This window comes from Vulpes lagopus, chromosome 7 (genome assembly GCF_018345385.1).
Source record: "Vulpes lagopus strain Blue_001 chromosome 7, ASM1834538v1, whole genome shotgun sequence".
NCBI classification, from domain to species: domain Eukaryota; kingdom Metazoa; phylum Chordata; class Mammalia; order Carnivora; family Canidae; genus Vulpes; species Vulpes lagopus.
In genome coordinates, this window is record NC_054830.1 from 49915229 (window position 1) to 49942603 (window position 27375).

General features: G+C 38.3%; 1 protein-coding gene across 5 annotated transcripts in view; it reads left to right on the top strand.

Moving 5' to 3' along the window:
• Window positions 1-63: 63 nt before the first annotated feature.
• The window catches only part of FANCD2 (FA complementation group D2), a 58226-nt gene continuing 30914 nt past the window's right edge, over window positions 64-27375 (top strand). For 2 of the 5 annotated variants that reach the window (XM_041763501.1, XM_041763505.1), the window contains exons 1-19: window positions 68-126; window positions 1801-1898; window positions 3190-3330; window positions 3941-4008; window positions 4162-4265; window positions 5275-5335; window positions 6510-6562; window positions 9428-9506; window positions 10703-10827; window positions 12116-12203; window positions 12726-12830; window positions 13440-13540; window positions 13931-14039; window positions 14272-14307; window positions 17559-17702; window positions 20164-20298; window positions 22121-22252; window positions 23381-23491; window positions 26712-26821. In XM_041763501.1, coding sequence (XP_041619435.1) covers window positions 1835-1898; window positions 3190-3330; window positions 3941-4008; window positions 4162-4265; window positions 5275-5335; window positions 6510-6562; window positions 9428-9506; window positions 10703-10827; window positions 12116-12203; window positions 12726-12830; window positions 13440-13540; window positions 13931-14039; window positions 14272-14307; window positions 17559-17702; window positions 20164-20298; window positions 22121-22252; window positions 23381-23491; window positions 26712-26821 — 1766 coding nt within the window. In that variant the 5' untranslated portion in view covers window positions 68-126; window positions 1801-1834. Of the gene's footprint in view, window positions 166-497; window positions 654-1800; window positions 1899-3189; window positions 3331-3940; window positions 4009-4161; window positions 4266-5274; window positions 5336-6509; window positions 6563-9427; window positions 9507-10702; window positions 10828-12115; window positions 12204-12725; window positions 12831-13439; window positions 13541-13930; window positions 14040-14271; window positions 14308-17558; window positions 17703-20163; window positions 20299-22120; window positions 22253-23380; window positions 23492-26711; window positions 26822-27375 lie in introns of those variants that run through there. The other 3 variants (XM_041763506.1, XM_041763502.1, XM_041763503.1) reach the window with 3 other exon arrangements.

Genomic DNA, 27375 nt, shown 5'->3' on the forward strand with positions numbered 1-27375 from the left:
CCGCCGGGCCTCCCACTTCCGGCGCGGAAGTCTGGCGTCACGGACAGGCGCGCCTCTGTGGCGTCAGCGCGACGTCTCTCCGGGCGGGAAAGTCGAAAAGGAGGGGCCGCGACGGCTTCCCGGCGGGTGAGTGGGGCGGCAGCCGTGGTCTCTCGAGGCCCCGAGGTACTGTGGCCTGGTGGGTGGGCTCCGGCCGAGCTCGGCCTTTCTCTCCGGGGCTCCGCGCCCCGCGCCCGGCCTCCTCATCTGCCCTGTCGTGGGATAATCCCCCCGGGTACCTTCCTGCGTCGTTCAAATTACAGAAAGAGAAGGGCTTTTACTCCCAGCTTCCTCCTGAACGACCTGGTCGAGACAGTCGGTCCCACCCACCAGTCTTTCAGGCTTCTGTGGAAAGGAGCCGTGTCGTGGGCTTGTGCACGTTAAGTCCTGCGGCCCTGACTCACATTAATTTTAGTCCGTAAAATGGCTGATAATGGTTGTAAGTATTTAACGAGGCGGTGGGCGAAGAAAACACTTAGCGTGGTGCGCGGCACACGGTAAATGTTAACTACTGTTGGAAGCCGTCATTACGATCAAGAGTAAGTACAGCTGGAGTCAGACTGCCTGAAACCCAGCTCTCCCACTGAAGAAGGATACCTACCTCAAGAAGGCTTGTGAGTGATACATGAAGTTATTAACTGTAAAGTACTCAAAAATCGTTCTTGTTATTAGTATTTACCTGCCTGTCAGCCATTCTCATTTAGGGAACATTCTCAGAAATGTTACGCTGGGCACTGGGGATACTGAGGTAAGAGACTAAACGGGGTTCCTGTTCTCTGGGAGCCTCACCTCTGGTGTGACGGGGCAGGGGGTCCTAGGTACAGTGTATGGAACCCGGGCCTGGAGTGGCAAACGCCCTTGGGGATAGGAGGAACGTTTTTCAAGGAAGATGACATTTGACTGTGTCTTTAAGGATGTGGAGTAGTTTCCAGGCAGATAAGAGCATTTCAGGTGAAATCAACCTTATGCAAAAGCCCTGAGACCAGGAATGTTCCAGTTAACCAGAGCGACTAGGTGGCCCTTATTGTGGTTCCCGCCATCCCCTACCTCTGCAGTTTCTAACTCTACAGGCTCCTTACTGGCTCAATGTTGAGTTTTTTCTCTGCTGGGACTACTCTTCTCCTACATCTTCTACAGGCTAACTCCTGTTTCAGCCTTCCAAGTCCTTGCTTTGAAATCATTTTCTCAAAGAGATTATCCCTGGGAAATTGTCCCTGCTTTCCTTTATCTCTCCTACCCCCCAACTAGGCTAAATTTCCTTATAAGCCCTCATGGCACCCTGTGCTTCTCTCTTATAGGAGAGCACTTATATAACTGTGGTTAAATAACTACCCCAAGACTCTTTGCTACTCTACTATAAACTCCCTGAGGGCAGGGATCATGTCTGGTTCACAGTTGTAACTCCAGCACCTAGTGCGGTCTCCAACACATAATACTGGATTAATGAGTTAAAGTAGAGGTAGGTTGGAGCTAGATGATGAAGGATCTGGAGTGTCAGAAAGAGAACTGGGTTTATCCTTCAGCGAGAGTAAAATGGCCTGGCTAAAGAGGCAACTAGGTACACAAGTTCTGAAAGGAAGTATTGACCAGATACAGGAGTTGAAATTCTCTCAGCATGTGGAGTTAGATAAGATAGCGATAGTGTAAGAACTAGAACCACTTTGGTGTTGAATAGAGTAGTTTTCTTTGAGTGATGGCTTTAATTTTTCAGAATTTATCTAACTTCTAGGGGGTAACTTCTATTTTCTGATTTTGCTCTAGAAAGTGATTTAATTGCAGAAGGCTTCTGGTCAAAATGGTTTCCAAGAGAAGGTTGTCAAAGTCAGAGGATAAAGAGAGTCTGACAGAAGATGCCTCCAGTAAGTATCTAGTCGTTTGTTGTTTTATTTCTGGTAACACGCAGATAGATAAAGTACCTTCTTTCAAGTGCTGGGAGTCATCAAGGCTTAATGGTAGAGCACACAGAATCTAGTATCAGGAGATTTGGGGTTGAGTTTCTGCTTCTCATTCTATGTATGACTTTGGGCATGCTCACAGTCTCAGAGCTTCAGTCTCCATGTCCATAAGAGGAATTAGTATTATAAAGCTTACCCACTTATACCATGTAGGTGCTGAGACAGAAGGAACAACATAGTCTCTATCCTTTAAAAAAAAAAAAAAAATATGGTCTCTTTTTTTCCCTTAAAAATAATTAATAGTATGGGGTTGCCTGGCTGGCTCAGTCAATGGAGCGTGTGACTCTTGATCTCAGGGTTGTGAGTTTGAACCCTACGTTGGGTGTAGAGATTTTTTAAAAATAAAATCTTAAAATTATAGTACAGATAAAGGTATGATAGTGAAAGGCATTATATCAAAGCAAGCACACCAAGGGTGAAGAAACAGTGTAGATGCTCCATATGAGAATGTAGTTGACAGAGGCACTAAGAGTTCTGATGAAAACAGATTGATAGTCTTTTTTCATTTATTATACTCATCTACTCTGTTAAGGGAGTTCTAATGTGTTATATCATTAAGGGAGAAAAGGAAATAATCCTACTTAATTTCAAGTACCTGTTTGTTTTTGTTTATTATGTTTTATTCTTTGGCATTGAAAGCCTTGGGATAAAACCAATCTGGGATGTGTGCTCAAAGGCATGATGCAGGAAAACCTGTCTGATTCTTTTTTTCCTACATCAAGATCATTGGTTCTCACATTTTGATGTGCATCAAGATTATTACCTGGAGAACTTTTTAAAAATTCAGATGCCCAGGCCCCATCCCCAGGATTTTCATTGATAACTATGGGATGTGATCTAAGAATGTGCTTTTAATAAGCTTCTGAATGATTCAGTGCAGTGGTTTGCAGACAACAGCTTGAGACACCCTGACTGCTTTAGAATTTGGATGGAAAACATTTCCATGGTTATTTTTGTTAAAAGTGGCACATTTTGAATTCTCATATGAAAATGCAATAGGCAAAAAGTAATTCCGTTTGTTGGTTTGTTTGTTTGTAAGCCACTATTGCTGACCATTGTTAGAAATTTTTACTACAACATCAGTTCCAATATAATTCTTAAAGAACCCATCAATTTTCCCTTTAAGGTTATTCTAGGGTTTACATTTTTGGTCTTTACTATTTTTCACATTCTTGAAAATTTTGTCTGTTTTCAGAAGCCAGGAAGCAACCGCTTTCCAAGAAGACAAAGAAATCTCATGTTCACGATGAAGTTGAAGAAAACGATAGTGTTTTTGTAAAGCTTCTTAAAACATCAGGAGTTATTCTTAAAACAGGAGAGAGTCAGAATCAACTAAGTAATATATTAATTTAAATCTTTTCTCTGGGTTTAGTGCAGGGCTCAGAACTGAATTACGGATTTCTGAAATAGAGAGGCAGTGAGGATTAAAAATGGGAGCGCTGTCAATCTTGAGACAAAAATGACAATGATACTGCTTTTTAAAGAATATTTTTTATAGTCTTTGGTTCTGATTAATGCATGTTAAAGTAATTCTAATTTTTTTTATTAAAAATGTCATGAAAGTATTTGTGTTTTCTTGTGGAAAAATAAATTAATACTCAAGAGAATAATTAGACTTGTGTCAGTAACTTCAGAAGAAAATTTATAAAGCCATTTAAAGCTGCTTTTAGGGCATAGATTACTCCATTATTCTGTATCTTTTTTAGAACACTTAGTAGCTATCCTTTGTCAAAGCTAAATCTGTTTTACCATGGGTTTAGAAAAGTTGGCTCTGAAATTAGGTTGAAAATATCTTTATTGGTTTCATAAGATAGGAAACTTACATCTTTAGGTAAGTAAAACCATGGTAGGAGATATTAAAGACTCTGGTGACCAACTGTTTTCTTTTTTTTTTTTCTTTTTCTTTTTTTTTTTTTTTTTTTGACCAACTGTTTTCTTCCTCTTAGCTGTGGATCAAATTGTTTTCCAAAAGAAGCTCTTTCAGACTCTGAGGAAACATCCTTCTTATCCCAAAGTATGTGTTTCTTCTTGGTACTTTTTTGCTTTTGCCAGCAGTACTCTGGAATTAGGAATATAAAGACGCTGGCATAAAATTGAATGGGCTAGAATGATTTTTAGCAAATATTAAAGTAAAAATCTTACCCTTTGTTTTTTCAATGTCATTAAGATAATAGAAGAATTTGTTAGTGGCCTGGAGTCTCACATTGAGGACCAAGACAGTTTCAGGAACTGCCTTTTGTCTTGTGAACGCCTGCAGGATGAGGAAGCCAGGTGTGGAGTGGAAACATGGAGTCTTGAAGTCATGAAGCCTAAAGTTTAGTCTGTTATACTAATGATTGGGAGATGGTGGTGGGAGGAAAATGCTTTTTTTGAATTGCACTTTTTATAACTGTATTTTCCTCGGTTTTAACCTTATCTTTAAATTATTAATTTATAGTTATAAGACTAAGAATCAGAGTGTTTTCTAGAGTATGTCTCTAGACATATGTCTCTGTTGATAGAATTTTAACTTTTTTTTTTTTTTTTTTAATTTTTATTTATTTATGATAGTCACAGAGAGAGAGAGAGAGAGGCAGAGACACAGGCAGAGGGAGAAGCAGGCTCCATGCACCGGGAGCCCGACGTGGGACTCGATCCCGGGTCTCCAGGATCGCGCCCTGGGCCAAAGGCAGGCGCCAAACCGCTGCGCCACCCAGGGATCCCAAATTTTAACTTTCTACTTCTCTTTGTTTAAGAATCATCTTCTCGAGGTGCCTGGGTGGCTCAGTCAGTTGAACATCCAACTCCTGTTTTCCACTCGGGTCATGATTTCACAGTTGTGAGATCGAGCCCTGCCTCAAGACTCTGTTCAGCTCAGGATCTATTTCAGATTCCCTCTCCCTCCCCTTCTGTCTCTCCCCCTGCTCATGCTCACTCTCTCTCTGAAATAAATAGGTAGATAAATAAATAAAATCTTAAAAAAAAAAAGAGCCTTCTTTTCATGTTCTATATTTTTGATATAACAGGATAGTTTCTCTAAATATTGTATATTTAGGGGTACCTGGGTAGCTCAGTGATTGAGTGTCTGCCTTTGGCTCAGGGTCCCGAGGTACTAGAATTGAGTCCTGCATCAGGTTCCCCTAAGGAAGCCTGCTTCTCCCTTTGCCTATGTTTCTGCCTCTCTCTGTGTCTCTCATCAATAAATAAAAATCTTTAAAAAAAATATGTATATTTAGCCAATTTTATGAAAAAATAACATTAAAATGAAAACAAAATAGAAAACAAAAATTTTTTTTTTCAGCATGAGCACATCTTACTCTAAGAGCCTCATTAAATTGCTTCTGGGAATTGACATATTACAGGTGAGACTGTGCCACTTTTTCTGCAAATATTTGATGGATGTGATTTGTGGTATATGTCCAAGTCTAAATGCCTAGAACACAGAGTTGACTAGAGTTCACAGGAGAGTTTGGGTTTGCAGTAGTTAACCACAGCCGGAATCCTGACCTACATCTGGTAGGGCAGTATCTGTGGCTTTGGACTGAGCTAATTATAGCCCAATACATTTTTTTTCAAATTTCATTTATTCCCTCAGCCTCTGATTCCTGATTTGTAAGGCTTCCTTCCTTGTGCTCTGAGTACCTTATATATCTCTGCCATATTCACATCTATGTCATCTCCTGTTTGGGTTATTTGCCGGTTAACTTTTTTTTAACTTTTATTTTGCCCTTTTCCTCCTTTCTTTTAATGTATTGAATAGACAATGATCTGACATGTTTTAAATGTTTCAAATTATAAAAACATACAGTGGGTTTTTGGAGGGATCCCTGGGTGGCGCAGCGGTTTGGCGCCTGCCTTTGGCCCAGGGCGTGATCCTGGAGACCCGGGATCGAATCCCACGTCGGGCTCCCTGCATGGAGCCTGCTTCTCCTTCTGCCTCTCTCTCTCTCTGTGTGACTACCATAAAAAAAAGAAAAAAAAAAAACTCTCCCTCTTCTTCACCTTAGTCTATATCTAATATTAAAAAAAAACAAAAAACAAAAAACCCAAAAACATACAATGGAAGGTCTTGTCTTACCCTGTTGTCTATTTTTTTCTCTTTTTCTCTCTCCCATTATTATTCTTCCCATATCCTTATCCCATCTTTTTCTTTGGAAATCTTCAATATAATTTAGTTAGCTTACATTTAAGAGCCCTCTTATTCTTCTGGAGAGAAATCTTCTCTTGCAAACTATTTGATAATCTTTTAAGTCTGCATTTCATGGGTTAACAGTTGTTATAATAATATTTTTGATCTGATTATTTTCATACTGCATTCATAATCATTTTGTAATATTTTAGAAGACACATCATTGACAAGTCTCAGCTTATGTTCAAAATATAGGCAGCATTCAAGTGGCCATTCTTAAAATAAGAGGATTTCAATTATAGCAGGGCTTTTCCTCGAAGAGCTCTTGTTGGAGCAAATTGTGATTAATTATGTATTTCTGTTGTGTATTTAAAGACCATCTCCTAACTCATGTCTTTTTTTTTTAGCCTGTCATTATCAAAACCTTATTTGAAAAGTTGCCAGAATTTCTTTTTGAAAAGTAAGTGGAATTATTCTGGAATGCTTACATTACCTTTGTGCAGTTAAATTTCTGTCTGAAAAGATTACTCTGAAGCATCACTGTTTTCTCTGAAAGTCATATTGATCATGACACCAGATTCATAAGTGACTACTAAAATTTTACTGGGGTGTCTTTTTTTTTTTTGAAATTTCATCTATTTATATGACTGCATGTTCTTAGAAGGGTACACAATAAACTGGTAATAGTGGTTGTCTCCAAGGAGAGGAGTCAATTGCCTGGAATCAGATGTTCTATGAATACTGTTCTTTACCTTTTCAATTTTATAGTGTACGTGTACTATCTTTTTTTTTTTTTTTAATTTGCTTTAAAAAATAATGAAGTTGGAAAAAATGAACAACCTAATAGAACAGTAGAGGTCATGAATAGACAATTCACAAATACAAGAGAGCATCTCATTCACGAACATGGCACTGAAGGCGAAGAAGGAAGCCCCTGCCCCTTCCAAAGCCAAAGCAAAGGCTTTGAAAGCTAAAAAAGCAGTGTTGAAAGGCATGCACAGTTACAAAATAAAAGATCCGCACGTCGCGTAGTCACTTACGTTCGGACAACCCAAGACCCTGCGTCTCCGAAGGCAGCCCAGATATCCTCAGCGTTCCCAGGAGAAACAAGCTTGATCATCAGATTCCTCCTGACTACTGAGTTAGCCATGAAGAAAAAAGAAGACAACAACACACTTGTGTTCATTTTGGACGTCAAGGCCAATAAGCACCAGATCAAACAGGCTGTGAAGAAGCTCTATGACATTGATGTGGCCAAGGTCAACACCTTGATCAGGCCTGATGGAGAGAAGAAAGCATATGTTCGACTGTCTCCTGACTATGATGCTCTGGATGTTGCCAACAAAACTGGGATCATCTAAACTGAGTCCAGCTGGCTATAAATCTAAATATAAATTATTTCACACACACACATTAAGAAATATAAGAGCATGAAACATTTTTTTCTCAATGTTCATCTTCATTAATAATCAAATATACAAATTTAAAACAATACATACTTTTTTTTATATTCTCAAAGGATCTCCCTTATTGAGTGTAATGAACAGGCATGCTTATACATTGCTAATCAATTGGTTCAAGTTATTCTGAAGGGCAGTAAGTCATGTCTATCAAAACCTTAGAGTTTGTATACTCTTTAGTGTTCAACCATGTCTTTAATATATCCTAAGGTAATAACCAAATGAAAACAGCAATAAATACAATTACTATTTAACAAAAAATAATAATGGAGATGTTTAACTCTAGGGGATTGGTTAAGTAAATGAGGTATATCCCTGCAATAGAATATTATGTGGACATTAAAAATTATACAGAGGACTTTTTAATACCTCTCATTAATTGGAAAAAAATCAAAGATCGGGTTACAAATTAGTATTTATAGTTTAGCCCAGTATTTTATTTAAAAAAGAAATACAAGGGCACCTGGGTGGCTCGGTCAGTTAAGCATCTGACACTTGATTTTGGCTTGGATCATGATCTCAGGGTCGTGAGATTGAGCACTGCATCGGGCTCCATGCTCAGTTTGGAGTCTGCTTGGGATTTTCTCTCTTCCTCTTCTTCCCATTCCCCCCTCCCTCCTATGCATGTGTTTTCTCTCTCTCTCAAATAAATAAAATCTTTAAAAAATATATATATATACACACACACCATACATAAAGATACATATGCATATTAATACATAAAGATACATATGCATATTAATAATGGACCTCTGGATGACAGAATTATAGGTCATTTTTACTTTCTCATTTTTAATATGTGTTTTTTTTTTTCTAGGTCTTATATATGGTAATAATACATTTAAAGATAGAGCTTTACAAATTTGTGCTTTTCCTGGATGGCTTGCATAGATGCTTTATGTCTTTTTCAGCAGTTAAATTGGACAGAGACAGAATGCTTTCAAGAAAAGAAATTGGAGGTGGTCTAAAACTTTAGACATAGGAGGTTGGGAGGAAGGCAGATGCTGTCATTTGGGGGAAATAATAACAGTATTTCTTTTTTTCTTAAGATTTATTTATTTGAGAGAGAGTGCACACCCATGTGTGTGTGCAAGCATGCACTTGAGTGGGAGGAGGGGCAGAGGGAGAGCATATTCAAGCAGACTCCCCTCTGAGCATGAAGCCACATGCAGGGCTTGACCTCAAGACCTATGAGATCATTGGGACACCTGGTGGCTCAGGGCGTGATGCTGGGATCTGGGATCGAGTCCTACATCAGGTTCCCTGTGGAGAGCCTGCTTCTCCCTCTGCCTATGTCTCTGCCTCTCTATCTCTGTGTCTCTCATGAATAAATAAATAAATCTTAAAAAAAAAGACCTATGAGATCATGACAGCTGAAATCAAGAGTTGGATGTTCAGCTGATTGAGCCACTCAGGTACCCCCAGCATTTCTTCATTTATACATGGTTTTCAGTATTTTCAAGAATATAGTCTAATTTGACCTTTTATATTTCCAAAGTACTATATGCTTGATTTTTTTCAGTACTTATCACATTGATGTAATTAGTTTTCTACCTTTTAAAAATATTCTCATTCAGTTTGTTCAAGTTTATTGTCTTTTGTTTTCATTGTTATTAAGAAATACTCTGCAGATCTTAACCTTTATAAACCCTCCCCAGATGCAGCCACTTTTAACAATTTAGTGTCTTCTTCCATCTTAACACATGTATCATGCTTTTCTTGTATCATCTGGGTGTCTAATGCAGCTTGCAATGTGTAAATGTTCAGTAAATGTTAATTGAATGTCTGAAAGGATTTGTACACTTTTAATGCTGTTGTGTAAGTCAGAAAGGCTAAGTTTCTGTCTTCTTATCCTAACATTTCAGTGTGAACAGTGATGGACTTAATATACCTAGACTGATTATCAGTCAGCTGAAATGGCTTGACAGAATTGTGGATGGCAAGGTAGGCTTTGGAACTTGTTCTGTCTCTTGGATTTATTTTTTTAAATTTATTTTTAAGATTTTATTTATTTATTCATGAAAGACACAGAGAAAGAGAGGCAGAAACACAGGCCGAGGGAGAAGCAGACTCCATGCAGGGAGCCCGATGTGGGACTCGATCCCGGGTCTCCAGGACCACACCCTGGGCTGAAGATGGCGCCAAACCTCTGGGCCACCGGGGCTGCCCTGTGTCTTGGATTTAGAATCTGTTTTCTATATAAACTTAACCAAACTTCTGGAATTTATAGGGTTTTTTTTTTCTTTTCTAAACTGAAAATTCACATTTTTCTATTTATTAGCTTTTTTTGTTTCATAATTTGAGAATCATGGATATTTCACCTTTTAAATTTCTCAAAAAAATAAGTTTTTCTAATTATGACTATGACTAGATATCTATTAAATAAATATTTGGAAAGAAATTAAGTAGCTTTCCAAAGTACAGAGATGACTATGTTTCATTTCTCAAGAGCATTGAGATTCCAGACCAAACTACCATGCTGCAAATGCTTAATTTGATTACATATGAGAAAAGTTTTAGGAAGTTTTTGGAATTATGTGATTTGTTATTAAGCATTTTGGTAAAATTGAATCAATTTTGAGCTACTGTGTAAGGCGTATTTCTCTTCAGAGTTCTTTAAATTATTTTTTAAATTTTTGTCAGGCATTCCAAGGCTTAATCTTTATTAGGAAGAACATGAGTTTTGGAATCTCCTGTGGACTGGAGTTTTGTATTATTTATTTATTGTATTGTACTTACTGTGTATCCTTGGACAACGCATATCCTCATATGCGTTAAAGATGGGAATTGTCTGGTTGCTAAGCTGTCAGTGGAGCATGTGACTCTTGATCTCAGGGTTGTGAGTTTAAGCCCCATGTTGAGTGTGGAGTCTACTTAAAAAAAAAAAAAAAAACTGTCGCACAGACTCCATAGAGTTGTGAAGATTAAATGAAGTAAAGTATATAACAGACTCATTAGATAATATGCCATTCACTGTACTTGTTTTCTGTTTACCATCCCATGTGTGACAATTTCTGGTTCATTTAGGCTTTGAGTCTGAATGCATATTGTACATAAAATAATTCCAGGTCTATGTTTTGTGAGGAGGATGTTTTTCTCTGGGTAATGTGCAACAATTCTAATGGTCTCCTCCACTATAGGATCTCACCACCAAGATCATGCAGCTGATCAGTATTGCTCCACTGTACCTGCAGCATGACTTTGTCACCAGCCTACCAGAGATCCTAGGGGATTCCCAGCATGCTGATGTAGGGAAGGAACTCAGGTGGGTAAGCTCCCACTCTGGGGGCCTTAACACTGCAGAATGAAAATGGTAGCGGTAATGTATTCCTATTTATATAAAAGAGGATAGTATCTATCTTCCATGACTAGGTGTGGGATTTGATTTGTTTTTGTAATAAGCATATTTTTGAGTAGACCCATCTACTTTTTTTACATAGTATACTAGACATGAATATGAAGTCTGGGTTAGGATTAGGCATATAAATTTGGTCTTTGGACACCTAAATGTAATCCAGTTGTTTCGTTAGCATTTCTTCCCCCCAGGGAGTCCTCGGTTGTGACTGCATATATAAATCATTTGTAGAGCTTATCAGTCCTCTACATTCTTTGGTCCCTAAGTGATTCATTCCGATGTACCCATCAGACCCATTGCTAAAACATTGCTTACTATCATTAATGTGAAAAATAGTAATTGGTAAGACAGTAATTAAAGAAGAGAGAACGGTATCCCTCCTTAATGGGATTTTTGTTTTAATGCAATTTCTTGCTTATCTTCAAAGTAGTTTTAAAAATTCAGTTTGTAGTACTTCCTTTTCTTTAGTTGTCTGCAAAGATACCTCTAAAAATGTCCGATGATTTCTTGCTTTTGTGCTTTTGGGCAGGATGCTCCCTCTGGGTATAGCACTGTACCTGCAGTACTGTACCATCTACTTTGCCTGCTTAATTCCAGCTTGTACTTTTGCATAGCCTTTTCTTCGAAACCATCACTTTACTCTGTGCTCCTGTAATGCCCTTCATGTACATCTGTCATACTTCTCATAGTTCATTGTAATTGTTGTAGGTTTTCTTTTTCCTTTTCTCAGGAAGGATATGTGCCCAACTCAGTATTGGTTACCTCTGGGTAGTGGAGATGGTGAGGAAGGGCTGCTTCTTTCTACTCTGTTGTTTGATTTTTCTATAATGAACATGTATTTTTTAAAAAGATTTTATTTATTTGAGAGAGTCAGCAGCTGGGGGAGGGGTAAAGGGAAAGGGAGAAGCTGACTTCCTGCTGAGCGGGGAGCCTGCCACTGGGCTCCATCCCAGGACCCTGGGATCATGACCAGAGCCCAAATCAGATGCCACCCAGATGCCAAGTGAGCCACCCAGGCGCCCTGAGCATGTATTTTTTTTTTTTTAATCAAAACAATTTTGAATGAAATATACTATAAGAAAATTCAGTGGGAACTGAGTATGTCCTTTCTTCCTGTACTCTGAGTGATTTTCCAAGTAATAATCTGCCCAGCTCTATTAAAAGTTGCACAGCTTTTCTCTTTTTCCATCATTCACAGTGAGCTTTTAATGGAGAATACTCTACTCACTGTCCCTATCCTGGATGTCCTTTCCAGCCTCCGACTTGACCCGAAGCTCCTGACTCAGGTAGGAAGGACTCTCCTCTCCAGAAACAGAGCTAGCTTTCTTACCTCCCAGATCCAGTGTCAGCCATTGCTTTGAAGCAGTTGCATATAAAAGTTTAATTTTGAAACAATATTGAATGTCATTTCATCTCTTTTTCCCTTTTTGATGAACTTCATATGCCATAGTATGATGGATTCGCTGCTCTGTTTCAAGGCAGTAAGTTTTAGTGGATATCTCTATCTTGCATAATATTTACACACTGCTCTTCATAGGAATAACAATTTTACATGTCTTCCTCCAGCCAGTGGAAAATTCAGGCTCTAAATTGTAAGATGATAGCACTTTTACATTTATCACCTGTTTTTAAACTGTGGCATTAACCATTGAAAACTTGTAATTTGGAATAAAATAAAAATATAACAAAGTGTTTTTCTTCCTAAATTACAAGTGAGAAAACTGAGAGAAGTAAGTTTTCTAATTTACCTAACGGGGTTGAGGTATTAACATAAAAATATTTAAGGTTTTTGTGCTTTTTATGTTTAGGTCCGCCAATTGGTGATGAGTAAGCTGTTATCTGTCAAATTGGATGATTTACCTGTGATAATCAAGTTCATTCTTCATTCTGTAACAGCCACAGATGCACTTGAGGTACTGTTTTATTTCTCAACAACACTAGTAAGGTGCTAGATCCTTAGGAATGCAGAATGTAGCAGTGGTGCCCTTGTGAAAATCAGTAATGGAAAAGAGACTTACCTAGATGAAGATACATTATTTAAATTTATGGTTTCTAATTTCTCTTCTCTGTGCCCAAACTAGTTGATAACGGTGATTAATCCAAATAGTATTCAGGGGATAGAATGGAACTAGCCAGATTTATTGTTATATAAGCTACTATATGTTATATTTGCTATTTCAGTGTAAAACTTCAAGGAATTCTGGAATTTTGAAGGGCTTGATGTACTATCCTTGCATTAGATATTTTCATCAACTCTCCTTTTTAAAATGCCTTGTCTAGGGGCACTTGGCTAGCTCAGTCAGTAGAGCATGTGACTCCTGATCTCAGAGTTGTGAGTTTGAGCCCCATGTTGGGTGTAGAGATTATTTAAAAATAAAATTAAAAAAAAAAAAATGCCTTGTCTAACATTTAGTGATTCTTCTTAATCTTTCAGGAGATTGTTATGATTCTATTGGAAGAATGGACTTTGCATATGCACTATGAATGAGCAGAACACATAGCTTAATATTTATTTTCCACAGGTAATTTCTGAACTTCGGGAGAAGTTGGATCTGCAGCATTGTATTTTGCCATCACGGTTGCAGGCTTCCCAAAGCAAGTTGAAAAATAAAGGACGACAAAGGTATAGTAATGTCATCAACAGTTTCCACCCTTTTTCTCACATAGGCAAGGAAAGTTTTCTGACATTTATCCTGAAGCCAGGACAGTAGATCTTAATATTTGCCACTATAAATAATGGTAGTAATATTATTTGCATGTACTACTGTACAGTTTCAAATCATATGCATGTGGTACATGTAATATGTGTGTATGTATAAACATGGGCAGGTTGGATGTAGTCTCCTGGCTATTCAGATCAATCCGAGGTAGATAATAGTATAGGTTTATTAGGCAGTTTACACATGAAGTTGTGCCTTGGGACAGACACTTGGCTAGTAAACGGGAATCCAGATTTTATAGGTTCCTCTTTGGTAGGTGGAAGAATGATTTTTTCTCCCTCTGCTACTTGTAGTTCTTCAGGAAATCAAGAAAACAGCGGTCAGGACTGTGTTATTCTTCTTTTCGATGTAATAAAGTCAGCTGTTAGATATGAGAAAATCATTTCAGAAGCCTGGATTAAGGTGAGTGAAGTCTTTTTGACTTTGAACATTAAGGAAGAAGTAAGTGGCAACTGGTGACAGGATATGTAAGTAAAGGTGGGTGGATACAAAAGTATTAAAAGTTAGTCAAGTAGAAATGATAGATGATGGTTGCCACATGGGCAGATCGGTTCTCTAGAGAACGGCATGCTGAATAAGGTGAAACGTGTTTTACTTAGGTGTTGTAATATTTTTGTGACCCTTGTTTTTTTAGGCAATTGAAAGCACTGCCTCAGTGTCTGAACACAAGGTAATGTAAATGTAGTATACATTTTAAGTAATGCAGACTTAAAATTAATTATATCGGCTAGCTTTCCTTCTTTTCTCTTACTTTCTCTAGTCATCCCTTCTGTGCCTTCTGTAGCTGCTCTAATAAACGTTAGCTGTCTGGGGAAGATGATCTGAGGGGATGACTTGCCAGATGGTCTTTCCTACTCATTTTGGCAATAAAATAAACCCAAGCTATTGGTAAGGGGAAATATTAACATTCCAAACAAGCACAGCGAGTTGCAGTCCCAAGAAGCAAAGTTCCCATAGATGAAGACAGGAGTCACTTGGGGCATGAGTCAGGTCCCTGTATCTTTCTGATTACTCTTCCTTCCACCAAATGGAATTGTCAAGATCATGGCATTCCATGTTTTACTTTCCTTTGCCCATGTCAACTTGACTAGAGCGAACCAAATAGTCCATCCATTCACTGTCAAGGCAGTGGTACCAAATCTGTCTTAATTATGGAAATTTTTTCTTCTGTGAAGAAACCAGATGACTGAGTTTCTTACATACTAATTGGTTCCCATTAAGGACTTTTCTTATTTGGAATCTGTTTTGTTTTGGGGTTTTGTTAGATTATCCAAATTGTTGGGTGACTATTTTAAAAGCATTTATGGTATTGAATAAAGCAATGAAAACCTCGGTTTTTTTGTAGAGGATGGATCAGAATAACCTAACAGAATTTTTAAAATTTTTGTATGACCTTTGGTCACCTATATACCTATTTTACCTGTTTTTACACATTTTAATTATTATAAATATAATTGTGTATTCTGATTTTTTTTGACATTTGACTTACCAGAATGTCCTCAAGATCTGCCCATATTGTTGCAAATGGCAAGATTTGATTCTTTTATGGCTGAATAATATTCCAATGTGTGTGTTTGTGTATCTGTGTACTTACTACATTTTCTTTTCACTTAGGTTGCCTCCATGTCTTGGCTATTATAAATAATGTGCAGGGATCATAGGAGTGCAATGTTTTTGTCGAATTAGTATTTTTTAAATATCCAGATGTGGATATTTCTATTTTTAATTTTTTGAGGAACCTCCGTACTGTTTTCTTTTTTTTTTTTTTTTTTTTTTAAATTTTTATTTATTTATGATAGAGAGAGAGAGAGAGAGAGAGAGAGAGAGGCAGAGACACAGGCAGAGGGAGAAGCAGGCTCCATGCACCGGGAGCCCGACGTGGGATTCGATCCCGGGTCTCCAGGATCGCGCCCTGGGCCAAAGGCAGGCGCCAAACCGCTGTGCCACCCAGGGATCCCCTCCGTACTGTTTTCAATAGTGGGTGCACCAATTCACATTCCACCAACAGTGCACAAGGATTCCCTTTCTCTACATCCTGACCAGCACTTGTTGTCTCTTGTCTTTTTTTCTTTCTTTCTTTTTATTTTTTTTAAGAGTTCATTTATTTATGAGAGACAGAGAGAGAGGCAGAGACATAGGCATAGGAAGAAGCAGGTTCCTCACAGGGAGTCTGATTCAGGACTCGATCCCCAGGCCCCAGGATCACGCCCTGAGCCAAACGAAGGCAGATGCTCAACCATTGAGCCACCTAGGTATCCCATGTCTCTTGTCTTTTTAATGATTGCCATTCTGACAAGTGTGAGATGAGATCTCATTGTGGTTGTGATTTGTATTTCCTTGATAATTAGCATCTTTTCATGTGTCTGTTGTCCGTTAGTATGTTTTTAGAAAATTTCTGTTTAGATCCTCGGCCCAGGGACACCTGGTGGCTCAGTCAGTTAAGCAGCTGACTCTTGATTTTGGCTCAGGTCATGATCTCAAGGTCTTGAGATTGAGCCCCACATCAGGGTCTGCCCTGGGCATAGAGTCTGCTTATGATTCTCTCTCTCCTTCTCCCCCCACCCAACTCATGCTTGCTCTTTTAAAATAGGAAAATTTTAAAAAGTACTTGATCCATGTTTTAATTTGATTGTTTAGTGTTTGCTCTTGAATTGTATTAGTTCTGAATAATTTTTTTTTTGTCCTGGTTGACACTTTTAACCTTTTTTTTTTTTTTTTTTTTTTTTTTAATTTATTTATGATAGTCACAGAGAGAGAGAGGAGGCAGAGACATAGGCAGAGGGAGAAGCAGGCTCCATGCACCGGGAGCCCGATGTGGGATTCGATCCCGGGTCTCCAGGATCACGCCCTGGGCCAAAGGTAGGCGCCAAACCGCTGCGCCACCCAGGGATCCCTTAACCTTTTTTTTTAAAACATAGTTGAAAAAAAAAAAAACATAGTTGATACAAGCTAATTAGGGAGAAAAAAAAATCCCACAAGGAGTCTAAAAACGTTAAAGTTTCCCTTTGCTCTCTGTTCCATTCTTCATGGATGATTGTTCTAGATTTTTTCCTATTCGTATATAAGCTGTATGTGTGTATTAATGCAGGCATGCTTACTCTTACACTTACACATATTTATGTTTGTATATTTTTACAAAAATAAAATCTTACTATTATTGTCTTGCAGGTTGCTTTTTTTTTAACTTCACAATGTCATGAATGTCAAAAAATATAATCTAGTTGGGGCATCTGAGTGGCTCAGATGGTAATGCATCTGCCTTCGGCTCAGGTCATGATTTCAGGGTCCTGGGATTGAGCTGTACATCAGGCTCCCTGCTTAGTGGGGAGTCTGCTTCTCCCTCTCCCTCTGCCTGCCATTCCCCCTGGTCACGCATGCGCGCGCACTCGCTCTCTCTCTCTCTCTCTCTCTGTCAAATAAATAAAATCTTTAAAAAATATGTATGTATTAATACATGTATATATAGTCTAGCTTATTCTTTTTAGAGGCTGTATAATCTGAAAATGACTATCAATTTTTTTCATATTGAACACATTTACAGTCTCTCCAACTTTTCAGAAAGTAGTTTTCCTAATAATAATGGAATAGGAATATATACTGAGGTTGGCCAGTGATTTTTCTTTAATAAATGTGAGGATATTCAAAGTTATTTCTGTAATAACATCACTTCAACTTATATTCCAATGTTTTCATAAGAGATACCAGTGGTTAATAGTTGTAGCACTTTATTTTTCTGGTAAACATTTGTGGGTTTTGTGAAAAAGAAAAAAAAAATGTAGATACTGCCATGGGAGTATGTTGAGCAAATGAGGATCACTCTTACTGTGTCTTCATGGGAAAAAGTTGTGAGCTGCTATTTCATGGAAATAAATGTACTGGTTTATTAAACTATTTCTCTTTTGTCATATTTGTTAACAATAGACTTTTGACTTGGCAATGCTTCTCATCATCTATAGCACAAACACTCAGACAAAGAAGTACATTGAGAGAGTGCTAAGAAATAAGATTCGATCAGGCTGCTTTCAAGAAGAGCTTCTACAGAGTACATTCTATATTCATTACTTGGTAAGTGTCAGAGAATCAGACAACATTAGTCTGAAAGTTACAGAGAAGTCATTTTTTATTTGGAAAGATTTTATTTATTTATTTATTTATTTAATTTTTAAAAAATATTTTATTTATTTATTCATGAGAGTGACAGAGAGAGGGGCAGGCTCCATGCAGGGAGCCTGATGTGGGACTCGATCCCGGGACTCCAGGATCATGCCCTGGGCGGAAGGCAGGCTCTAAACCGCTGAGCCACCCAGGGATCCCCAGATTTTATTTATTTATTCACGAGAGTCACAGAGAGAGAGGCAGAGACATAGGCAGAGAGAGAAGCAGGCTCTCTGCATGGAGCCCATTGCAGTAGTGGATCCCAGGACCCCAGGATCATGCCCCAAGCCAAAGGCAGACGCTCAACCACTAAGCCACCCAGGAGGCCCCTAGAGAAGTTATTTTTAACCTTTCTTACCTAGTGTGGGAATCTTGACAATACCTCCTGTGCTGGATATTGATTTTCGAAAAGCTCAATATACTTCATAACAGGATTATTTCTTAACTTGACTGAGACATTATGATGTTAATAAAACCAACCTATTAGATGAAAGGTGACAAAATTTGTTGATGTTGGGGATCCCTGGGTGCCTCAGCGGTTTGGTGCCTGCCTTTGGCCCAGGGTGCGATCCTGGAGTCCCGGGATCGAGTCCCACGTCGGGCTCCTGGTGGGAGCCTGCTTCTCCCTCCTCCTGTGTCTCTGCCTCTTTCTCTCTCTCTCTGTGTCTATCATAAATAAAAATAAATAAATAAATCTAAAAAAAAAGTTTGTTGATGTTAAACTGATTAAACTCAAGCCCCAAATTATTTTTTATAGGAAATGTTTTAGTTTAGGTCTTCTAATTACGTACTTAAATAACTTGATTTTTTACTTAAAATGGAAGGCTTTACAGCTCCCATATAAAGATTTTTTTCTTGTTAGTTTCAGCCCATTGTTCAAGTGCATTGAGATTTTGAAATCTTAACTTTGCATTAATCATTTTCATTATCTAGCTCTCTGTGATCTGCAGCTTTGATAAACTTGCCTTCTTTATCCTGTTCTTTTTTTTCTTTATCCTGTTCTAAGCAGTTTTTAAAAACCCTGAGCATAACAGGACCAGAAGAATGCAAATAGAGACATAATTATGCATCTATTAAACCATCCGTATTTGCCCATTCAGTACTGTGACTCTTGGGTGATTATTTCTGTTGAAATGTAAACCATTAAAAAAATTTTTTTTAAATTTTTATTTATTTATGATAGAGAGAGAGAGGGAGGGGCAGAGACACAGGCAGAGGGAGAAGCAGGCTCCATGCACTGGGAGCCCGATGTGGGATTCGATCCCGGGTCTCTGGGATCGTGCCCTGGGCCAAAGGCAGGCGCCAAACCACTGCGCCACCCAGGGATCCCGAATGTAAACCATTTAAATTAGAGTTGTATAAACTAGGAATGGTGTTTCCCGGTGAATTTTCAGATTATTAACAGCATGTACCTTCTTAGGAAACTGGATAACCAGTGGTTTAGGGGGCTTGGCTTAGGAGCCAATGAAAATATACAGTTGGGTCTTAAGGTTTTATATTTAGGAATGAATTTAATGTTTGTATTCTTTTATATTATAATCCTTTCTGTGCTTATTTCTGGCAATGATACGTGTTTTGGGCTATAATTTTCCAGAAGGCAGAAACCATATATAATTTTTTTTTTAAAGATTTACTTATTTTAGAGAGAGGGGAGGGGTAGAGGGAGAGAGAAATCCAAGCAGATTTTACTGAGTGTGGAGCCTGATTGGTTCGACCTCACAATCCTGAGATCACGACCAGAGCCAAAACCCAGGAGTCAGACACCTAACCAACTGTGCTACCCAGGAACCCCATATATAATTTTTTTATTGAATTTTCCTAAGCAAAGCATTATACCCAATTCAGGATTTAAGATTTTCTTTATTGTGACGGTATCAGTAAAGAAGCTAGACTTTAAACTGGTTATTTACTTTGAGTCCATTAATGTCCATCTTCTGCCTTATTGCTTAGACATAATCAGTTCTCTTTTTGATCTAAAGAGAAATCAATTTAACTAGTGTTGAACCTTATAGATTGATTTCAAATATCCCCGGGAAGACAGTATGACTGAGTGAGGAAATTGGGATTTAGAAGATCTGGATTCTAGTCCCAACTGGGCAGATAGGAAGGATACTACCAGGCTTATAATTTATAAGTTCTTTGACCTTCCTGGTCACTTCTTATCCATACATCAAATCCCACTGATCCTGAGAGAAAACTCAGAATTATGAAGGGCAATTTTGAGTAAAACAAAGATTTAATTTTCCTTAAGTTAAAACGAGAGTTGGTGAGAAGAACTCTGACATCCTAAAAGGGCTATTAGCAAGTCTTGGTTCTGTAATAACTAAATTCCTCACACAGCTTTATTTTCTCTTCTCTTTTCCCCATCAAGGTCCTTAAGGATATTTGTCCATCCATTCTGTCACTGGCTCAGAGTTTGTTGCACTCCCTAGACCAGAGTATCATTTTGTTTGGCAGTCTCCTATACAAATATGCATTTAAATTTTTTGACACTTACTGTCAGCAGGTATGTTGAAATATTTATTTTGGAAGGGAGGGAACAGGAAGAAATGAAATTCCAAGTGACTTGCATATTATATGTTTATTTCTTTTTAACTGGAAAGCATTTAAGCAAAAAGAACTCTTGAACTGGAAGTTGGGAAAACTTAGTTCTATTCTTAGTCTAAGTAAGATGAGGAGACTGGATTGGAGGATCTAACACTGCATTTTGGAGCTCTAAAATTCTCTGAATTTAATATGAAGGTCCACATCCAGTCTATTTAAATAAACCATGGGGGTAAAGAAGATGTGGTATATATACGTATGTATATATGTATACACACACACAATGGAATATTAGCCATCGGAAAGGACAAATACCATTTGCTTCGATGTGGATGGAACTGGAGGGTATTATATGCTGAGTGAAATAAGTCAATTGGAGAAGCACAATCATAAGATTTCACTCATGTGTGGAATATAAGAAATAGTGAAAGGGATTATAAGGGAAAGGAGAGAAACTGAGTGGGGAAAAATTAGGATGACAAACCATGAGAGACTCCTAACTCTGGGAAACAAAGGGTTGCGGAAGGGAAGGCATGTTCCCACCTGGGTTAACTGGGTGACGGGCACTAAGGAAAGGCACTTGATGGGATGAGCACTGGGTGTTATACTATATGTTGGCAAATTTTTTTTTTTTCTTTTTAAAGATTTTATTTATTTATTCATGAGAGACACAGAGAGAGATAGACAGAGACACAGGCAGAGGGAGAAGCAGGCTCCATGCAGGGAGCCTGATGTGGGACTTGTTCCCAGGTCTCCAGGATCAGGACCTGGGCTGAAGGCAGGTGCTAAACCGGGGAGCCACCCGGGCTGCCCTATGTTGGCAAATTGAATTTAAATAAAAAATTTTACAAAAAGGAAAAGCATGGCTGAGAGGGCTGGGGTTATTGGGCAGTTTTCAGAGTATACAGGAAGAGAGCATTATTAAAATTTAACTGCAAATGATCAGCTGCCAGTTCACTAGAAAAAATTGTGAAAAACAAATGAAAGAGAAATGTCTGAGGATGTGACCCAAAACCCATGAATATAAGACAAAATTTAATAGCACATATCCAGAGAGGGAGGGCTGTACTTGTGGAAAATAAAAGATTTAAACAGAGCAATAAAAATAAAGCAGAGCAATAAATTCAGCTAGCATGAGCTAGCTTCTGCAGTTGAGAAAACCATGTGGCTCAGTATGGAGCAGCAGTATAATGGAAAGGGGGAATGGCATACAAGGTATTTTTTTGAACCATCTTAATGTCTTAGAGATACTGTCATGGCTCATGTTTGCTTGAAACATAGAAGTCTAGCCTGTAAAAACCTTTAACTTCTTGAGTTGCATCTTTTTTCTTTAAGATTTTATTTTTAAGTAATCTCTACACCCAACATGGCGCTTGAACCCACAACTGCAAGATCAAAAGTTACACCTTCTAGCTGAACCAGCCAGGCACTTTGAGCTCCATCTTTTTAGTAAATTTTAAACAGAATAAGTACAGCCATAGCTTAAAAGTACTATTTAATGTATATGAAAAAGAAAGACATGCTAGGGAAGGAAGATCAGGAGGGCTTAGATAGTGCTCACTGATAAATCTTAGGAAATAAGTCAAGAATGGATGTCATGTAGTTAGGTTGGCATAATCCTCAACCTCCTGAATCCAACATTAATGAAAAATAAATAGACAATGGCATAGGGCAGGTTGGGATTTTAACCAAGCTGAGATTGGAATGGTCTCAAGCATTAACCCTTTTAAGATGGCCATGTCATATTTTTATTCACACTATTCTATTGACTCTTTATGGTATAGGAAGTGGTTGGTGCCCTGGTGACCCATATCTGCAGTGGGAATGAAGCTGAAGTTGATACTGCGTTGGATGCCCTACTAGAGTTGGTAGTTCTAAACCCATCTGCTATGAGGCTGAATGCTGTCTTTGTGAAGGTATCTGTCCCTCTGATGACATATATTGAGTCCGTTTTCTTTCTTGCATGTATCTGAGGGATATCTGGCATCCATTAATTAGCAGCAATTTAATTCCTATTCTAGATACTGAGCACTATAATTGGTAGGAGAGGGTGGGAAGGAGGTGAAGTAATGGACAAATAATAGAAAAAGAATAACTCATTTATGTATGTATTAATGCATTCAGAAAATACTTCTTTGTACCTATGTGCAGGCTCTACTCCGGGTGTTCTGTATATAAAACTTAGTTCTTGCCTTTGGTGATAGCGAAACATATAAACAAGTCACTGTAAATACAACATGAGAAATTTTGAGAAAGATAAAGTGCTATAAATACACCAGAGTAAATAATTTGGCCTTGGAAACTGAGTACTTCTTCAAAGACTAGATTTGAGTGATTTTTGAAGTTTGGGCATGATTCGGTAAGAGAAAAAGGAAGTGCATCTAGGCAGAAGACAGTTTAAACAAGCTTATTGGCACCCAGGTCCATGAAATACCTCAAGGATGACAAGTAGACTAGCATGGTTGGCAAATGGGACATATTGTGAGGGTTGGTGGGAGGTGAGGCTGTCCCACTGACATAGGACAGTGTCAGATTATGATGGGTCTCAAATACCATGCTAAAGAGTTTCAACTTTATAGGCCCTAGAGAGCTATTACAAGCTTTTAACAGGGAGTTGACATAATCACGTCTGGGCTTGGAATGGCAATTGTAGGTCATGTTATCCCCATAGTAGGGATGAGAAAGCTGAGGTTTTTGCCCAAGGTCAAAAAGTATTTCCCTTATGACTTCTTCCACATCTGTAGAGAATGAATAAGTAATTCATGGAGTGAAAGCTGAGAAGGCATATTATGATAAGGAATAAAGTCAGAGATACAACTTCTGCAGAGTATTATTTTCACTGAGAAGGGAAGGGTGGAGAAGAAGAATAGGGAGAAACTAGGAGATACATTAGGTTGACTAACCCTTTGGGATCTGAGCATAGCTTGAGAGAACTTGAGTTTTTGTGATTATCTGGATGCCTTTTATGCCTGTTCTAAGGATTTTAATTTTCTTATTTACAAGAAGAAAATATTAGTTGCTAACCTAATTTTTTTTTCTCATAGGGCATTTTAGATTATCTGGATAATATGTCCCCTCAGCAGATACGAAAACTCTTTTATATTCTCAGCTCACTGGCATTTAGCAAACAGCATGAAGCCAGCAGTCACATCCAGGTAACAGGCAGTGTGTTGAGAAACCTTTAAAACTTTAAACTTCTATAATTAAAATTCACTGAACAAAATCACTCTTACCTGTGTACAAGGTAAGAAATCAAATATATAGCCATAGTCTAAGCACTTACTCATTTTTTTCTTACTACAAACATTGCCTACTGTGTACCAAGCATCAAGATGGTAAATATATTAGACCTTCTACCCTCAAGTAGCTTAGTCTGTTAGGGTAGAAATGGGTCTGTAATCAGCTGACTATGGAACTGTGTAAGAAAAGCTGTTCAGGTTCTGTACTGAGTGCTGTGGGGACACAGAGAATGACCTTGTTTTCTAGGGAACATCTACATCTGTCGTGAACTACTTCTGGGCTTGCTTTCATTTGTGGACACCATTCACTGAGAGAGTCAGGCAAAAGGACTGAAACAGGAGATTACATTGCAGTCATAACTCACCTCTTTTGTATCTTTAGTGCCACCCCGTGGCAGTAATCTATACTGGACTGTGACTTTGAACAACCAATACCTTTTGTTAATTTAAAAAAAAAAAAAAAAAAAAAAAGCGAGGTGTAATATACATACATAGCACAAAATTCAAAAGGTATGGAAGGTGGTGAAAAATAAGTCTCCCCCCTCCCCTGCAATCAGTCCTCCAGGCATCTGGTTCGCTAAAGGCAATCACCTTTAACTAGTTTATAGCTTTCTGAGCTGTCCTGGACATTTACAAATTTGTATTTAGCAATATTCCATTCCTTATCCTTTTGTTCTGCATCATGTTTCATTTAGCAGTGTATTTTGGAGATGGCTTCATATCAGTAATATAGAGCTACATCATTATTTTAAAGATTTTATGTATTTGAGAGAGAATGCATGTGCAAGCAGAGGGGAGGAGCAGAGGGAGAAGCTGACTCCCCGCTGACCAGGGAGCCCCATGCAGGACATGATTCTGGGACCCTGGGGTCATGACCTGAGCCGAAGGCAGATGCTTTACTGGCTGAGCCACCCAGTTGCCCTCATTATTTTATTTTTTAATGTTGGTAAAATATACATAACAAATTTTACTATTTTAACCCATTTTTAAGTGGCATTAAGTTCATTAAGAATGTTGTGGTAACTGTCACCATTGTCTATATCCAGAACTTTTTGTCATCCCAGAAACTCCATCCATTGAGCAATAACTCCCCATTTTCCCTCCTCCAGTCCTTGGTTACCTCTAATCTACTTCCTGTCTCTGAATTTGCCAGTTCTGGGTACCTCATTTAAATAGTCATATGAGTGCTCGCTTCGGCAGCACATATACTAAATAGTCATATGAGGGACGCCTAGGTGGCTGAGCGGTTAAGCATCTGCCTTCAGCCCAGGGCGTGATCCTGGAGTCCCAGGATCGAGTACCACATTGGGCTATCTGCATGGAGCCTGCTTCTCTCCCTGTGTCTCTGCCTCTCTCTGTGTCTCTCATGAATAAATAAATAAAATCTTAAAATAAGTGAATAGTAATATGAGGGGTATCTAGATGGCTCAGTTGGTTAAGCTTCCAACTCCTGATTTTAGCTCAGGTCGTGATCTTGGGGTTGTGAGATCAAGCCCTGTGTTTGATCCATGCTGGATGTGGAGCCTGCTTAAAATTCTTCCTCTCTAAAAAAGAAAGTAATAATAAAATTCATTGTCTTTTCACTCTTGATAGTGTCCTTTAATGGAGTGTTTTTTTTAAGATTTTATTTATTTATTCATGAGAGAGAGTGCAAGGCAGAGACACAGGCAGAGGGAGAAGCATGCTCCATGCAAGGAGCTCGACGTGGGACTCGATCCCCGGACTCCAGGATCACGCCCTGGCCTGAAGGCAGGCGCTAAACTGCTGAGTCACCCAGGGATCCCCCTTTGATGGAGTTTTGATGAAGTCCCAGTATATCTTTTTCTTTTGTTCCCTGTACTTTTAGTGTCATACTTAGGAAAAACCATTCTCCAATTCAAAGTCATGAGGATTTTTCCCTTTATTTTCTTCTAAGAGTCTCACAGTTTTAGCTCTTAAATTTAGGTTGTTGATTCGTTTTGAGTTAATTTTTGTATATGGTTAAAGGTAAGGGTTCATTTAATTTTGCGTGGGTGTGGGTTGCGGGTATCAAATTTTTTCAGTATCTTTTGTGTGTGTGTCTTTTTTCAGCACCTTATATTGAAAAGACTATATACCTTCCCATTTGAATGGTGTTAGCACCCTTTTTTTTTTTTTTTTTTTAAGATTTTACTTATCCATTCATGAGAGACACAGGGAGAGAGGCAGAGACATAGGCAGAGGGGAAAGCTGGCTCCATGCAGGGAGCCTGATGCAGGACTCTATCTCAGGATCCCAGGATCATGACCTGAGCCGAAGGCAGACGCTCAACCACTGAGCCACTCAGGTGTCCTTGATCTTAGCATCTTTACAGAAAATCAATTGACCATATATGTGAAGGTTTATTTCTGGTCTCTATCCATTTGTGTATGTGCTTCCTATGCAGGTAGCACACTATCTTAATTGCTGTGGCTTCATAGTAATCTTGAAATTGAAAGATTGTAATAATTCCAAAATTGAAATTTTAAAGAACATGTTTGTTCTTTTTCAAGATTGTTTTGGCTATTTGAGGTCCCTTGAAATTCCATATGGATTTTAGGATGAGTTTTTCTATATCTGTAAAGAATTCTGTTGTGATTTTAATAAAGATTACAAAGAATGTGCACGTCACTTTGAGTACTGTCATTATCTTAACAATATTAAGTCTTCCAATTCAGGAATATGGATATCTTTCCATTTATTTAGGTCTTCTTTAATATCTTTCAACATTGTTTTATAGTTTTAATGTATAAGTCTTTTGTCTCCTAGGTAAATTTTCCTAAGTATTTTTTTCTATTCTATTTTATTATTTTAGTTGAGCAGTCATCAACATTACAATAATTCACATATCCTTATCAAGCAAGTATTACAAAAATCACAATGACTGCTGTTATTTTTGAACATCTGCTTTATTTCTGACACTGTTCTAGAACATTTTTTAATTTGTCTCTCATCCTTACAAAACCTTCTCTGTTTTATAGATGAAAAAAATTGAGACTCAGAGATGAAATAAGTTGCAAAAAGGCCACACAGTAAATGGTAGAACCTTGCTGCTTTAGGTGTTTTGGCTCCATTACCCACAGGCTCTTGCTGTACTATTCCAGCATCTTCATCTTTCTCTACCATGTGTTCCTTGCAGGATGATATGCATCTGGTAATACGAAAGCAGCTCTCTAGCACCGTATTCAAATACAAACTCATTGGTATTATTGGTGCTGTCACCATGGCTGGCATCATGGCAGCAGACAGGTATGCATGGAAATTCTGACTTTTGTGACTCAAGGTCAGTTAATCAGGTTGCCCCCTTACAAATAAGTATTACATTATAGATTTCATTATAATGTTAAGCATTAAACCCAGAATAAGAGTAGTAAGCAAATGTTTGTTGCAACTTTTCCATTCTCCCTTCTAATTTTGACTGTAAATACTTCATATAATTTTTACAGAATGTGATCATAATCATTAGAGTCTGATGGTTAAAAACCGGGGATTGTTAAGAAATAAGAGTAGAAATGTTTCCACAAAGGGGAACAGAATATCCTGGAATGCATTTTTCTGCATTAGCACCTCTCCCAGGCACTAGAATTGCAGGTTTCTCCATTACTGAGTTCCGCTGTCTGGGACATCATTCTGTTGGATACAAATAAGGTCTTCTTGTGAATTCCTCCCTCCCCCCCCCCCCCCCCCCCGCCCTTGCACTTTGATGTCACAATTGTAGCACCTAAAGGAGCATCAGAGTTCGGTCTTGATAAGATGTTGCCATTGCAAAATGACTTTGGATTTCAGTTCATGCTCCTTAGATA